At 37.0% G+C, this 16008-nt stretch overlaps 1 protein-coding gene across 6 annotated transcripts in view; it reads left to right on the top strand.

Annotated features, from left to right (window-relative positions):
* Positions 1–13098: 13098 nt before the first annotated feature.
* Positions 13099–16008, top strand: part of ING3 (inhibitor of growth family member 3) — a 49025-nt gene continuing 46115 nt past the window's right edge. For 2 of the 6 annotated variants that reach the window (XM_074268147.1, XM_074268146.1), the window contains exons 1-3: positions 13145–13283; positions 13521–13592; positions 15898–15990. In XM_074268147.1, coding sequence (XP_074124248.1) covers positions 13256–13283; positions 13521–13592; positions 15898–15990 — 193 coding nt within the window. In that variant the 5' untranslated portion in view covers positions 13145–13255. Of the gene's footprint in view, positions 13284–13520; positions 13593–15833; positions 15991–16008 lie in introns of those variants that run through there. The other 4 variants (XM_074268151.1, XM_074268148.1, XM_074268149.1 and 1 more) reach the window with 4 other exon arrangements.

The following is a 16008-nucleotide window of genomic DNA, read 5'->3' as shown; positions in this document are numbered from 1 at the left end:
GCAATATATAAAGATACTGACTTCTTGCCCAAATGCTATATATACTATAAAAGGAGAAATGGGGACAAGCAATATGAGTGCCTCAGACCTACATTCTTAATTTTATGTGGAGATAAGGACTGAATTTGAAATTTAACTGCTATGAAGAATTTCAGATGATGAAATTCTCTACTAATTTAGGTAGGCACATTCTCTGCAACTTAAAGGGTTGCCTAAAGTACTAGGAGGTTAAGTTCAGGGTCACAGAGACAGTAGGTATGAGGGACACAACTTGAACTCAAGTCTTTTTGGAGGCCAGCTGTTTAATATATCATGTATCTTCTACAAATAAATCTTTGATACCTAACATTTATGCAGCTCTTTCAAGTTCATAAATTATTTTAAATATACTATCCCATTTAATCCTAACAAAAAACCCCAAAAAAACAGTGGAATATGACAGCTCTTATCCCTGTTCAAAGTCTGCTGCTCTGATACAATGCCAGTTAATGAATTACTCCATAATTCTATATTGCCCTCCAACCTTCCAAATCCAACTACTGACACCTAATAGCTTCCATTAATTGCACATCCTGTGTTACCTGCTCAAATAACTGTATAGAAGTATGTCAGTATTTCCTGCTAGCAGTTATCACCATCCAGTCCTATTTTCTTGAACATGATGAATAGTATGGTAACTCAAAGATTTTTTTTTTGTTTATAAATCCCTTAACCAACTATGATAAGTTTCAGTAGTATCTGATGATTTGTCTTGCAAATAATTACTGAATAAGTTCGATCAGTTTCAGAGGTTTTATATAAAATTTGCAGCACACATATTGGGCAATTCCAAGAAGGAATAAAGAAGTTCTTCCCCTATAAAAGTATAATATAAATCACTATAGATTAGTGACCAGTTCTTGTTCATTATCCATAGAAAAGTACATGAATGATATCAAGTACTATATGCACTTACAATCTTTTCCATATCAAATTCCACAATAGTCAATAATCAATATGTCAAGAAACATTTATTAAGGACCTTCTATGGAGGAGTCATCATGATAGACAGTAGGGATACAAAAAGAGGTAAAATACAAACCCTGTCTTTTAAGGAACTTGCAATCTACTCTGGAAGACAAGCAAACAAATGTATTCAAACGAGCTATATACAGGAAGAATAAGAAATGATTAAAAGAAGGCAGGTACTAGAATTAAGGAGGGGTAAGAAAAGATTCATATAGAAGACAGAGTTATAGTTGGGATCTAAAAGAAGGCAGAGAAGCCATTAGGGAAAGAAAAGGAGGTACAACACTCCAGGAGTGGATGTCAACCAGAGAAAATGCCTTGAGTTAAGCAATGGGTATATCTGGGGGGAGAAGGGGAGTGGAAAAAAAGAGCCAATGACATCAAATCAAGGACTTTCTAACAAGAAAATAAGATATAAAAGAATGAAAAGATAGGAGAGGACAACATTAGGAAGGCTTTTGAATGCTGAGAGATCTGAGAGGGAGTGAGAGGGAGAGGGAAGGGGGAAGAGATAGAGATGGAAAGAGAAGCAGGAGAATAGAGAGAGAAGCAAGGGGGCAAAGAGGCAGAGAGGGAGAGAGAGGAGAGGACACAGAGACAGACGAAGAGACAGAGACAATGATGGGAAGAGAGACAGAGGGAAGGAATTTTTTATTTGATCCTGAAGGTGTGAGAGGAGCCACTGGAGTTTATTAAGTGGTAAAGGGTAACATGGTCTAACTTGAGCTTTAGGAAAAACACACTGGTGGTGAAGATGGTTTGGAATGATGAGAAATCTGGAGCAGAAAGACTCATTAACAGATAATTACAATAGGCCAGGCAAAATAAGATTGAGCCAGTACCAGAATGGTGGAAATGTCTGAGGAGAAAAGGGGAACATATTTAAGGGATGTCCCAAAGGTGAAATTGACATGGTTTGGCAAAAGATAAGATATAACAGTGAGAGGCAATGAGCGAAAGTGAAGAGTTGAAGATGACAACTATTTTGTAAGCCTATAGAAATGTGAAAATTATGTTGACCTTAAAAGCAATAAAGAAATTAGGAGAGACACAGATTTGGGGGAGAAATAATTCCATGTCCTTTGGAGCTTATTGTGGCATACAGTATGAAATTTTGGTGTAATTTAATTTCATCAGACTAGTCCAATTTTTTTCTGCAGTTTTTGTCAGAAAGTGAGTCCTCATACCAATAATTGAGGACCTTAGGCCTATTAAATAGCATTACATTTGCTTTTGAATCTTATAAATCCAATTTGTTTCACCATTTTTTCTATTTTTAACTAGTAAATACTTTTAATAATTACTGTTTTGCTATATAAATTCAAACATGGCTACTACTAGACCCTTTAACTTTCTGCTTTGTTTTCATTACTTCCCTTGTAATTCTTGATCTTTTGTTTCTTTAAATGAGTTTTATTATGTTTTTAAGTTTCATACACCGACATTTGGTAGTTTGGTATGGAACTGAATGTGCAAACTAATTTTAAGAGTACTGTGATTTTGTTGTATTGGCAAGGTTCAACAATAAGCAACTAAAAACCCACAAAGGTCAGAAAAAACACTAAGAAGAGAGTTAAGAGATGGATCAAACATTCCCCCCAGCCCCAGAATAGGGGAGACATGACCATTTTAGTAGGCAAGAGCCAGTGGAGAGGGAGAAATTGAATATGTAATAAAGAATGACTAAAGGAGCAATTTGTTGGAGGTGAGGTGATTAAATGTAATTACTTGTGATAATAGAAGAAATAGCCTTAGTAAGGGGTAAGATCACCTCTTCCTGCAAGACAAGAGCAGTGACAGAAGGTATTTAAGTGATATGAGATGAAGAAGGGAAAAGGGCATCATGACAAATGCCCTCATTTTTTTTCTGTAAAATATGAGGTGAAATTTTCAGCTGAAAAAGGAGGAAAAGGAAAACCTTAGAAAGATTGAAGGATAAAAAGGATCAAAAAGAATTGCTATGGAGAGTGGGATAGTGAGTTGACAAAGGACAGGAGTCAAGATTTGGTAAAGATGGGAGTGGCTAGTATAGTGGCATTGGTTTGGGAGAACATTGAGAAAATGAGACAATGGAGAAAAGGCAGAAAGAGAAGTGGAAGCCAATAAATTAAGATCAGACATGGTTATTTCAAAATTCTTTAACAGGAAGGTGGTGCAATTGTGGGTGATGGCAATTTCAAGGATATGACCATATTTGTGTGTAACTGAGGTGAGGTAGAGATTATGAGTAATGAGTAGGTTGAGTAACTAAGTGCTTAGTGTTTGAAGGATAGTCAATATATATACTGAAATCCTCAAATATGAGGGCAGGCATTGGGGAGAAGAGAAAAATTCTAAGCCAGGCATTGAACTCATTGATGAAGAGATATTTAGAATCTGGGCTAATAGCTATCAGAACTTTAGTAGGGTTGTAGGTATTAAAGTAGATGCTTCTGAGTGATGAAGGTATGGCGAGAATCTGAAAGCAGAAATGGGAAGCAAGGAGTAATCTAATTTCTTCCTTGACCATTCAACTAAGGGTAACAAGTGAAGGATATAGTCAATACTGGAAAAGGAAATTAAGGAGATTGTATCATTAGTGGGGAGTCCAGTTGCAGTGATAATAGAAGGAGTGGGAGGGATAATATTTAAGATGAAGGGAAATGTTTCATTTAAGAATAAGAATTTCAGAATGCACAGTGGAAGGGTTGGATGGTGTTTTTGACATATTTTGGGGATGGGAGAGTTGAGTGAAATGGAAATATATAATCAGGTGGTAGGGGAAAGTGAATAGGATTTGGATGACAACTTACAGAAGTTCAGACTCAGTAAGATGTATAGTGTATGAGCAGGTATGACAATATCCATCATTGAGTAGAAAATACTACTTGACTTGCCAAAAGATGCTAGTGATTAGGCTGATGAGAAATGTACCATGAGATAGGTATGTAGCCAGATGGGATGCACTATTTCAATACTCCACCCCTGAAAAGCTGAAGATTAGGCAGGAAATAGAAGTATGGAAGATAGAAGTACTGCTCCTCACCAACTTTCCTCTTCACTCAAGGAACAGTAAGAGATGGAAGACCTGAGATGGAAAAAAAAAAAAAAAAAGAATTGCTCCTCTTTGCACTGGAGATTCTTCACATTGAAGGTGGGAGATCAGGCTGGTAGGAGGTAGAAGCTGCCTTGTTCTAGTACAAAGGAAGTTACTCTACCAGCCTCAGGCAATCTTCCCTTGGCAACCATGCAAAACAGGACATGGAAGGCATGGAGTTTAAATGAAGTCTTCTTACCTGGGGCTGGAGATCTATCTCAGTAAGAGATGTTAGTCTTGAGTTACAAGGGGAAGTAGCCAAGCAGGGAAAAGTCATGAGTAGAAGAAAGTTGCTTTGGAGCAGATGGAAGTCAGCTAAACTCTTTGCCACTTTCCCTCAGGGCATCTACTGGAGATGAAAGGTACAGGATCTGAAGAAGGTCTTGTTTCTCTTTTCAGTTCTGTCTGGAGATCAGATATGCATAGCAGGAAGTACATCATCCTATGTAGCTTCCACCCAATATTTCCATTAAAAAAATGTCCCTGATATACAATATATAGAATGGCCAAAATAATGTGATGTCCTCATTGGAATAACAAAATTTTTCTATAAGTGGCATCACTTATGATTACATTAATATTGATAATTTGTGAATAGTGAATTCCTCAAGCAAAACTTCTAGTAAACCCTTATAAGTACAAAGCCTGCACTGAATATTCAATTTAATTTCACTTTAATTCAATAAATATTGTTTATGTGTCAGGCACATATATGTGTACAAAACCCTGAGAATATAAATAAGAAAAAAGAGAAGGCCTTTGCCTTCAAGGAGCTTTCAATCTAATGGAAAAAGACAACATACAAAAGGAAGTTGAAAGGTAAAAGGATAGCAGGGTATACAAGCAGATATGCAAATACAAAGTGGAGTAAACTAAAATCTAATTTCTGTCCTCAAAAAAGGAAGAATTTTCAAGGAGTTTGGTTCTCCATCTTCCAGCCCTTCAATCAGAGGGGAGAAAAGGCTGAAGGAAGTGATAACCAAGGCTTGAATTAGCAGCACGGTGATGAGATTAGAAATAATGAGCTTATTCTAGGATGGGTACACTGTTTCATGGAGTTGGAATCAGGAAGAGCTGCTTTTTACCTGTTTTAAGAGACTTAGGAAGCTTCCAAACTGTATTCTTATATTTAATAAGAACCTTTTTTGGTAAACTTGAGCCTTTTTCAGTCATATATGACTTTGTGATTCCACAGGGGAGTTTCCTTGGCAAAGACACTGGAATGGTTTGTCATTTCCTTTTCTAGCTAATTTTATAAATAAGGAAACTGAGGGAAACAGGGTTAAGTGAATTGCTTGGGGTCACACAACTAACAAGTGTGTGAAGTCAGATTTTTCCTGACGCCAGGCCCTATAGCCTTCCACTATGCCACCAAGTTGGCCTATCAAAAACTGCCAGCTCTTATAATTGACCAGCTCAGATATGCTACCTATTGATTGATATAGATCAATGAGATCTTGCTTTTCCAGGAAAATCAAAGAGAAGACCATGGGACAAATCCTTGATCAGATGGCCCCAAGTGGATAACTCAGAAGACAGTGCAAGACAGTCTTTTGGAGTACTAAGACTTTTAATAGGTTTTCATCTTTATATACACATTGATACATGTTTCATTCTACAAGAAGTTTCTATCATGTTTGGAAAGTATTTTGCCTAGTAGGAGATGAAGGAGTCTTAATTCACAGTCTTAGTTTAATAACTGTAATGAAAGGATGGTAGTTGAGGTATATAACTAGCTGTGGGAAATTTGAGGATGTTTATACCTGCATTCTTATGTATCCAGGGCCGTGCTTTTGTCAATAATAAAAATTCTAATCCAGCTGATCACTCATGTAAATAGACTCCAGGTTTATATTATGTGACAACACAGTTAAGGATGAAATCTCACCCTTAAGAAAAAACCCCAAATGTGGCTTGTGAATAGTCCAAATTATAAGTCGTCATAGATGTAGTTGTGGAACTTCTTGATTATCTTCAGAATAGAACTTCCTGGTCAATTTATAAATTGCTTCCCATTTCTGCTTTCAGATTCTCCCCATACCTTCATCACTCAGAAGCATCTACTTTAATACCTACAACCCTATTAAAGATCTGATAGCTGTTAGCCCAGATTCTAAATATCTCTTCATCAATGAGTTCAATGCCTGGCTTAGAATTTTTCTCTTCTCCCCAATGCCTGCCCTTATATTTGACGATTTCAGTATATATATTGACTATCCTTCAAACACTAAAAGTGGACACTTTTTTTTGAGTGTACTGAACAAAGAATGCCTCAATAGGAATCCACTGTTTTGTGGCTTTCAAAGGAAAGGAGCAGTAACTTGTGTTCCCTCTTGTTTGCTAATTCAGAAATAGTTTAAACTAGCTGTGTGACAAGTCACTTAACTCCATTTGCCTCAGTTGCTTCACCTATAAAATGAATTGAAAAGGAAATGACAAACCACTTCAGTATCTTTGCCAAGAATACCCCAAATGGGGTCACAAAGAGATGTACACGACTGAAAAACAACTTACTTGGATCATCTATGCAGTTGCCATTTAAGAAAATGTTGACTTTTATAGATTAGTACATTTTGGATTATACATACCTGTTTCTTGAACGAAATTAATTCATGTAATATGCAACATTGAGGTGGTAAAGAAAGTAACTATAGAAATTCAAATTTCACATTTTTTGGCCTGGCTACCTGAAGCATCAAATTGATGTAGGACTTCCTTACAGTCTTCCCACAAGTTTATCTTTGGTTGATCACATGCTCAGAATCTTATAGAAATGCTACCTCACCTGGAATCTTAAAAAGCAGAATTTTCGTGAAATGTTGGAAAATCCCAGAATCATAGAAATTCCAAATAGAATGCATTTAACTGAGATGTTACTTGAGTTATAATATTCAAATGCCTAAAATCACTACCAATGACTACCAGTGATCAGTCACAATTGACAAACTTTGGTAAAAGTTTGTCAAAAACTTTGTTCCTACCAAGTCTGTCAAGGGGGTAAATAATTGCAGATTGTGAGTACAAATGATTTCCACAAATTCTAAGTTCATCAGCACCAAACTTTAGTACTAACATAATTGGTACATTGCAACTAGATAGGTATGAGGTCATGGCACACTAACTCTTAATACTGTGAACTAATTATTTCCTAAGTTTTTGCATTACCCCTTTGCAATGACAATGAAGAAAATGAGGGTCAGAGGAATTAAGTGACTTATTCATAGTCATAAAGAGTGACAAGAACTTGGGTCTTTCCTGATTCCAACAAAATCCTTACCACTATACCATACTGTTAAAAGTGATTTACAACTGAACAACACCTATCTTACATTTATAACCATTTATAAATATTGTATTATCCCAGACCTTCAAAATTACATAATTCTAGGGGCAGCTAGGTGGCGCAGTGGATAGAGAACCAGCCCTGAAGTTGGAAGAACCTGAGTTCAAATCTGGTCTCAGACACTTAACACTTCCTAGCTGTGTGGTCCTGAGTAAGTCACTTAACCTCAATTGCCTCAGGAAAAAAAAAAAAAGGAAAGAAAGAGAGAAAGAAAATTACATAATTCTAGACTTTGTTAAAATGTGAATAATCAAAATATATGAGTTATTATGACATTCTTAGGTTTGCATCTAATTGATTTTGAATAGTATACCCTCTCAAGATAGTCTTCTTTTATTAAAAAAACAAACAAACAAAAAAAAAACCTGTACTCTTCTCCAACTTCTGGATAAGAACTCAGTATTTGATAAAAATTGCTGGAAAAACTGGAAAATAATACATCAGAAACTTGGCATAGACTTACATCGCATATTCCATACCAAAATAAGGTCAAAATGGGTACATGATTTGGGCATAAAGGATGAGACCATCTAAAAGTTAGGAGAACAAGGGATAATTTACCTATCAGATCTTTGGAGAAGGGAGGAATTTATGACCAAAAAAGAATTAGTGAACATTACAAAAGGCAAAATGAACAACTTTGACTGCATTAAATTAAAACAGTTTTGCACAAACAAAAACAAAATTAAAAGGGAAATACAAAGCAGGAAAAAATTTTTTTATAGCCAGTGTTTCTGATAAAGGTCACACTTCTAAAATATATAAAGAACTGTGTCAAACCTGTAAGAATACAAGTTATTCCCTAATTGATAAATGGTCAAAGGATATGAACAATTTTCAGATGACAAAATTAAAGCCATTTATAGTCATATGAAAAAAATGCTCTAAATCATTATTGATTAGAGAAGTGCAAATTAAAACTCTTGAGGGTACTACCTCACACCTCTCAGATTGGCTAAAATGACAGGAAAAGATGACTAATATTGGAGGGGATGTGGGAAAACTGGGATACCAATGCATTGTGAATGAAGTTGTGAAATGATTTAACCATTTTGGAAAACAATTTAGAACTATGCCCAAAGATCTATAAAACTGTGCATACTTTGCACCTACCCAGCAATGTGTTTTTATCCCAAGGAAACTATAAAGGAGGGAAAAGTATCTCCATGTGCAAAACTGTTTGCAGCAGCTCTTTCTGTGGTAACAAAAAATTGGAAAATTAATAGATGTCCATCAATAGGGCTACACAGCTAAGTAAGCTGTGGTATATCAAGGTAATGGAATATTATCTTTCTTTTAAAAATGATGAACAAGCTGATTTTAGAAAGGCCTTAAAAGATTTACATGAACTGATACTGAATGAAACAAGCAAAACAGAAACATACAATATATGGGCATACAATATCCATATCCACAGGATTAACAACAAAAATGTGTGATGATCAACTATGACATTCTTGGTTCTTCCCAGTGGTTTAGTGATCCAAAGCAATCCCAATAGACTTTGGACAGAAAATGCCATCTACATCCAGAAAAAGAACCATGGAGATTGAACGTAAATCAACACATGCTATGTTCACTTCGGTTTTCTGTTTGTTTGTTTTTTTGTTTTTCTCTCTCCGATGGCTTTTCCCTTTTGTTATGATTTTTCTCTCTCAACATGATTCATAAAGCAATGTGTATTAATATAAATAAATTTTAAAAATAATAAATTCAATGTGTCATCAAAGACAAAACAAAACAAACAAAAAAATTTATACTCCTTAATCTGCAAAACTGTTACTTTTAGTATCTTGAAGAACACATAGGATTATTTCTCTGTCAATGCACTAAATAACACTTATATTACAAATTACTTTAATTTGTCTAATATTTAATTACATAGATTCTGAAGGTAGATCCTTGACTGAATTGGTATGTTAGATTTAGTTTAATCATATAATTCCAATAGTAAGCTTCATTTCAATTCCACTTTTAAGATGATACAAAAAGTGTTATTTAGGAAATCCCCAAAATGTTAATGTTGAGACAGATGGCATAACTCTGCAGTATAAACAGGAGTGCCTCCATCAAACTGATGATTAAAATTAAATCTTAGTATAATGATTGATGGTGATATGGTGTATATTTTTCAATGATTCCAAAAGTCCATCTAACATTGCCATCCAAAAATTAGCCTGAACAATGAGATCTTATTATGGAATGTATTTTAATCACACTAGCTAGAGAATAACCTATTGCTGTTTAAGGTTCTTTTTTTTTTTTTTTAAAGTGGAAAAGCAGTTTCTCTCTATAAATTCCAGGAATGCCTCAAGTTCTAGGGTGGAAACTACATTCATTCTTTTGCAGGAAATATTTGATATTGAGTTGACACTATTTATGGTTGTCTATCTTTTGTGCCAGAATGGATGCTAAGTTGAATATCATGTAGTATAATAATAATTATAATAAGTAAGTGTTGTGACTACAAATCCAAGTACATTAGTGTAGCACAATTCATCAATCCCAGAAATCAGGATGCAATAATGTAATTTGAATATTGTAGCTCAGAAATCAGAGTAGCAAACAAGTACAGATTCAAAAAGAACAAAATATTGTGGAACTCAAAGGGAATAAAAAAGTAATGTTGTATCACAAAACTTCTACGATACATAAATAAGTCCTTTAAAGTCATTAGAGATATTAGATTTGAAAGTGCTTCATTAAAGAAATGCTTTGTAAAGCCCAGAGAACTTCATTCATTCATCTAGATATTTATTCAGTAAGCATTTATTATATATGAGTGTACCTAACATTTTCAAGGCTGTGGAATGTGTTGGGGTAAATAGGATAAGGTTCTCACATATCGGGGACTCGGTGAAACATAAATGAGAAACAATCAGAAAAGATGAAAGGGAATGGCTGTTATTTTCCACTGGAAATGAAAACACACTATTAGTTAAAAAATAATTAAATCTCCAATAAAATCACCACCATCCTTCAACATGACATGGAAGTGACCTTGGGTTCTTAGAGATCATTTATCAGGGTAGTGCAAACTCTGGAAAATACTATCAATCTGAAAGACTTTGGTTATACTGGACAACCCTCTACCTGTCATCCAAGGATTTGGAAACCTTCATTAGTAGAGCATTGGCCATTACATTAGGAATATTTTTGACTATCCATGGTAAAAAAAAAAAAAAAAAAAAAAAAAAAAAAAAAAAAAAAAAAATCATGGCTCATTGTCCTTGCTAAATACTAGAAGAGAAAGAAAATATAATACAAAGTTGTCATCTCTAAAGTCACTTAAACAACTGTCTCCTGAAATTTCAACTATAAAATTAGGATAACAATAGTAAATACCTCACAAGATTGATGTAAAGCTCAGATGAGATCCTAATGATGTGGTTAGTGGCAGTGCAGAGAGTTGTGGGAAATCCTCTTTGGTTGGCACAACCAATGTGAAAGAATTCACATTGAATTCACAAAGAATTCACAAAGAACCTGAAGAGTTTAAGTGGCAAAAAAGGGAGCTTATTGTTGGCACTGCAAGAGTCAGCTTTTGCTAGGAAGGCTGACTTCATAGTAACAAAGTCCTGGCAGAGAGACAAAGAGGGGTTAAGGCTGAGAAGAGAATGTCTTCACAGCAGGCATAGGCCCTTATAAGCAGCTATGCCAATGAGAGAGAGGTTCCTTGACAAGGGACAGTCCTGCTTTTGGGCCTCTGCAAAGAAATGAGCCCCAAAATTGCCCTTTAAAGAGGAAATCTGAGACTGAAGTTTCAATTGAAAAAAATTACTTCCAATGTTGTCACAGCGCCCAAGCCTAGATTTCTGGTTGAATAAGAGTGGTCCTGAGCCAATTTTCAGCTCAATAGAGATATCAGGTCCAGATTAAATAAGACCACATAAGTTTGAGCTAAGTAGGGAATGGTCCTGGGCTAATCTTAATGAAACTACTTAACTGCCCTGAAGGGTGGGTCTGTCTGAGAAGAGCTTCAAGAGTTCAAGGAGAGTCTCCCTCCCATTGCCCTAAAAAGTTCAAGGAGAGTTTCTCAAAAGAGTTCCCCTCAAACTGAGAGGGCAGATTCAGGGTTTCCCCCATCATTTTCTTTACTAGACTTGTACTTCTCAGTCAGAACCTCCTAGCAAAAGCTGACTTCTCAGTGCCAATAAATTTCTTTTTGCTCATCTAACTTTTCGGTACCGGAATTCTTTCTTTCACCCCCAACCAAAAGGGGATTCCCACAACTCTCTGCACTCCCACTAACCTCATCATTTCGTTCCCTGACCAGGAACAACCTCATCACTTATATAGTACTTAGCACGTAGTAGGCACTTAAAAAATGTCTGTTCTATTCCTCATGTGAATATGGACCAATGAAATAAAATAGTATAGAATGTTAGCTATCAACATAAGGTGTGGAATTTAATAAAAATTTCAAAGGACAAGATTTATCAATGGATGCAATTCACTTTTTTAATCTATAAGATAAAGATAAGGTAGTAGGATGAAAATTTCTATTTCAAAGTAAAATTAAAATCATTTTAAAAAAAACTGCATCAACAGACGTTCCTAGTCAGCAGGAGCTGACCTCCTACATGAAACTAAGGTGAACAGTTATCATAAAGACTGCAGTTCTAATCCTGATTCATATGCTTGCCAGCTGTATAGCTCTGGATAGGCTACTTAACCGCTGAATATCTTAGTTTCCACCCACAGTAAAAAGGATAGAATAAGTTACTCCAGGCTATTTCGAGGACCTTTGAAAGCACTTAGCACAGTGCCTGCCATATAATAGGATCCTAATAAATGCTTCAACAAAGGAAACAAATATTTATTTCTTTATAGTGTTAAAGGAAGCTGAAAAAAAAAGTGAAGACAAAAATTAACCTTTTCAAGGTGCTTTGTAGTTTGCAAATGGCTTCACGGTTCTGATAGTATTTGTTCTTCATAACCCCATGCTTAATCCTCTTTTTACAGATGAGAAAAGGGTAATTAAGTGATTAAATAACCCTCAGGTCACTCAAAATGTATAACTGGATTAGAAGTCTGACCTTTCTGAATGCAAGTCCAGCACTCAACACACTATACCACCCCTACAAAGTCTTACGTCGTAAAGAAGGTGCTAATGGCTCTAGAAATCTGGACAAAAACTTAGATTCCAGATAATTAGTATATTCAGTCACATACAAGACTTTGCTATATCTAGTAATGGGTCCTATTTCTGGAAGGAAGATACTAGCAAAGAGTTAAGGTTTCAAAACGATCCAAATTGCTGCCTCTCGATCGTCTCGGTTTCAGGTGACTTGCATTACATCCCTTCCATTATTCATCTCTCACTAGCCCAGCCAGGATACCTCGGAGAGAGCCATCAGCTCTGACACGAACTCACGGTGAGGAGCCAGAGAAAAGTTGTAATTTCGAGTTATGTCATGCACTTGCCTACAACTCCCAGCACCCCCTGCATAAAGTCAACAAATAGACCGCGGTTCCTCATTTCAGATTTTGTGCAAGACCGTTTGCAGTTGCTCCTGGGAGACGCAGTTTCGCTGTGAAGTCATCATGGCCGGTTCTTTCTCAACTTCTGCAAGAACGAAACTACATTTCCCATAAGGCTGCGGGAAAAGGCACCGGGCAAGATACGTCATTGCGACGGCCGACCAATAAACGTGCCGGGCGGCGGTGAGGCGAGTGCCGTCAGGCGCCAAAGTGTTTTTTTGCCCGAGCCGAGCGGCTGCTGCTAGCGGAGGCGCCATATTGAAAGGGACAAAACTCCGGCGACAGCGAGTGACACAAACAAACCCCCGGACCCTCCCCCCATTTCCCCAGCTCTAAGGGCCGAGATGTTGTACCTAGAGGACTATCTGGAGAGTGAGTGTGAGGCGGGGCGGGAGCTGCCCGCGGGAGCATCGGGCGGGCGAGCAAACGGGCGGGCGGGAATGGGGGGAGGCGGGGGGATGTTTCTTTCTCACGGTAACTGGCAGCCTCGCTGTGGGCTGCCACCTCCCCCCTCGGCCCCCTCCTCCTCGCACGCACGGACGCACGGACGTCCGTGCGTAATTTGGCCCCTGGCCCCGCCCCCTCTGACGGGTTCTGTCTCTCCGACAGTGATTGAGCAGCTGCCTATGGACCTCCGAGATCGCTTTACGGAGATGCGCGAGATGGACCTGCAGGTGCAGAGTGAGTGACTTTTCCCTGCGCTTGCTTGAACTCCGAGCACCTGTTTCCCTCCCGCCAGCGCCCCCTGCTGCGTAAATGGTCCCATCTTAGCAGCTCCTTTGGCTGGTGGGGTTTGGGATGGGCGGTTAATGAATGGGATTCTCCGAATGAACTTGTTTCTTTGACAGGAGGAAGTGTTTGGGGAAGGAGTGCATCCTTCTTACACTTCGTACAACGGTTCGGGCTACTTAGAATTGTGCGGAATACTACGTGTTTAGAGACCATCTGAATTAAATTTTTTAATGGAATTCATAGCACAACAAATGTGAAACTTAGAGAGATTTTTTTTTTTGGAGGGGGGGTTTATTATAGATGCTGTCAGTCATATTTAAATTAATTCCACTTTTATTTTCATATAGAAAGATGTATTCTAGCACCAACCTAGGCTTTTGTGGCTGGAGGGAAAAAGCTATTTCCTAATAATGGATATGGGATTTAAGGAAAGGTTAGCAGCCTTGAGTGAGGAGTGAGTAAATAAATTCTAGAATTGAAGTTTCCTTGTGGAAGGATCCTGCCTACGTAATTTTACAGTGCAAATATGAGAATTTACCCAACATAACCTGCTCTCAGTGAGGGACCAGTGACCTAATTCCCTACTCAAGTCGTGGTTCTTTATATAAGATTGAGTGACTTTAAAACTGAAGAACATGAAGTAATTCTTATGAAAGATGAGGCAGTATCTCAAATTTATGCTCCAAAACAAGAAAGGAGTCCCAAGTTCATAACCAGCTTTTTCCAGGGAAGATCTTCCCGAGCCTCAGTCTTCAAATATGTAAAATGGGTATAGTAGCTTTACTATCGGCTTTACTATCACAGCCTCATGGTTGTGAGGATTAAACAAAAAGGAGGAAGAAGAATTTTAAAAAGCATAAAATGCTGTTACTACGGAGGAATAGCATTACATCAGAACTGGAAGATAATTCAAGGCTTGGCTCTGTCATGTAAAATTTAAGTGAACTGGGGCATATTCTTTAACTTCTTGGAGCCTTGCTCATATGTACCTCTTCTGTGAACTGGGATAATAATTGTCTTATTTCATGGGGTTGCTGTGACAAGATAATGAAAATGTCTGGTAATTAAAGCATTATGCAGGTATAAAGATATACTATTAACACCTTGTCCTGTGTCATCTTTTTAGAAGTAGTCTGTTAATGGACAATTCATGTAAATTTCTGGACTACGTGACAAAAAATCCCTAAAATGAAATAGGCCTTGAGCTACTATGTTTCCTTGTGTGGGTAGGATCTAGATTTATTTGCTTGTTCTGATCCACATGTATACACGCATCTATGTTCGGCTTCTATGGATCCTGAGCTCTAGCTTGTCAGCATTAGTGACAGAAAGAAAATGAGGGGAGAGATTTGTTAGAACTTCTGTCCTCCCTTCTGTTGACTATGAAATATATTACCCAGTAGGAATAATATTATAAATGAGTTTCTCATGCTAACACTCAGCAAAGCTGATAAAATTGTTTTTGTAATAGTATCACTTTGTACTGTGTCATCTTGTAACAAGTGTATAACTTAGTTACAAGTTAAATAACTTCGTGGGCTAGCCTGAGGACTTAACTGCTATTTGTAACATTGTTTCTATGTGAAAATATGCTTTGAATTCCAAACAATTGTTTTTCAAATTAAATTTTAGAATGATTGTTTTAGGGCTGGAATTACCAGTATTCAGCTCATGGAGGTGTAATTCTAGAATTCTCAGAAACTAAATCCAACCCTTTGTTTTACAGATTAGGAAACTGAGGCCTATAGATATTATGATTTGTCAGAAGTCACATTATATAATAAGTAAGATAGACTATAAGTGGAGGGATTTCTTTTTATTTTGGGAAGTGGGGTGAGGAAAGACCCCAAATGGTGATTTCATTGGTGTAGAAACCTGGTCTGTCAAAAGAAATACCGTGATATACTATGGTCTGTCAAAAGAAATACCGTGATATACTAACAATCATATAAAAGAATGCTCCAAATCAATAATAATAAGAGAATTGTAAACCAGAACAATCATGAGATTTTTGCCTAATAACAAAAAAGGTGACCAAAGATAAAAATAGTATATGTTGTATGGGGTTACAGAAAGATGGGACCTACCAGTACAAGTATTGGTGGAGCTATGAATTGGTCCAGGAATGCTGGAAGGCAGTTGAGTATGAGGTAAAGAAAGTGACTAAAATGTCCTTTCCCTTTGACCTAGAAATTCTGCTGCTAGGCATATACCTCAAGGAATATACACCAAAATATAGGATTTCTTCTTGTAGTTGCAAAGAACGGAAGCAAAATAGACGTTCATCAATTGAGGAATTTGTGCTTCATGAATATAATGGAATACTCTACAAGAAACTATGAATATGGTAAATACAGGGAAGCAT

Source organism: Sminthopsis crassicaudata, chromosome 5, assembly GCF_048593235.1.
Source record: "Sminthopsis crassicaudata isolate SCR6 chromosome 5, ASM4859323v1, whole genome shotgun sequence".
In the NCBI taxonomy this organism is placed as follows: domain Eukaryota; kingdom Metazoa; phylum Chordata; class Mammalia; order Dasyuromorphia; family Dasyuridae; genus Sminthopsis; species Sminthopsis crassicaudata.
This window is presented reverse-complemented; position numbering and strand designations above follow the sequence as displayed.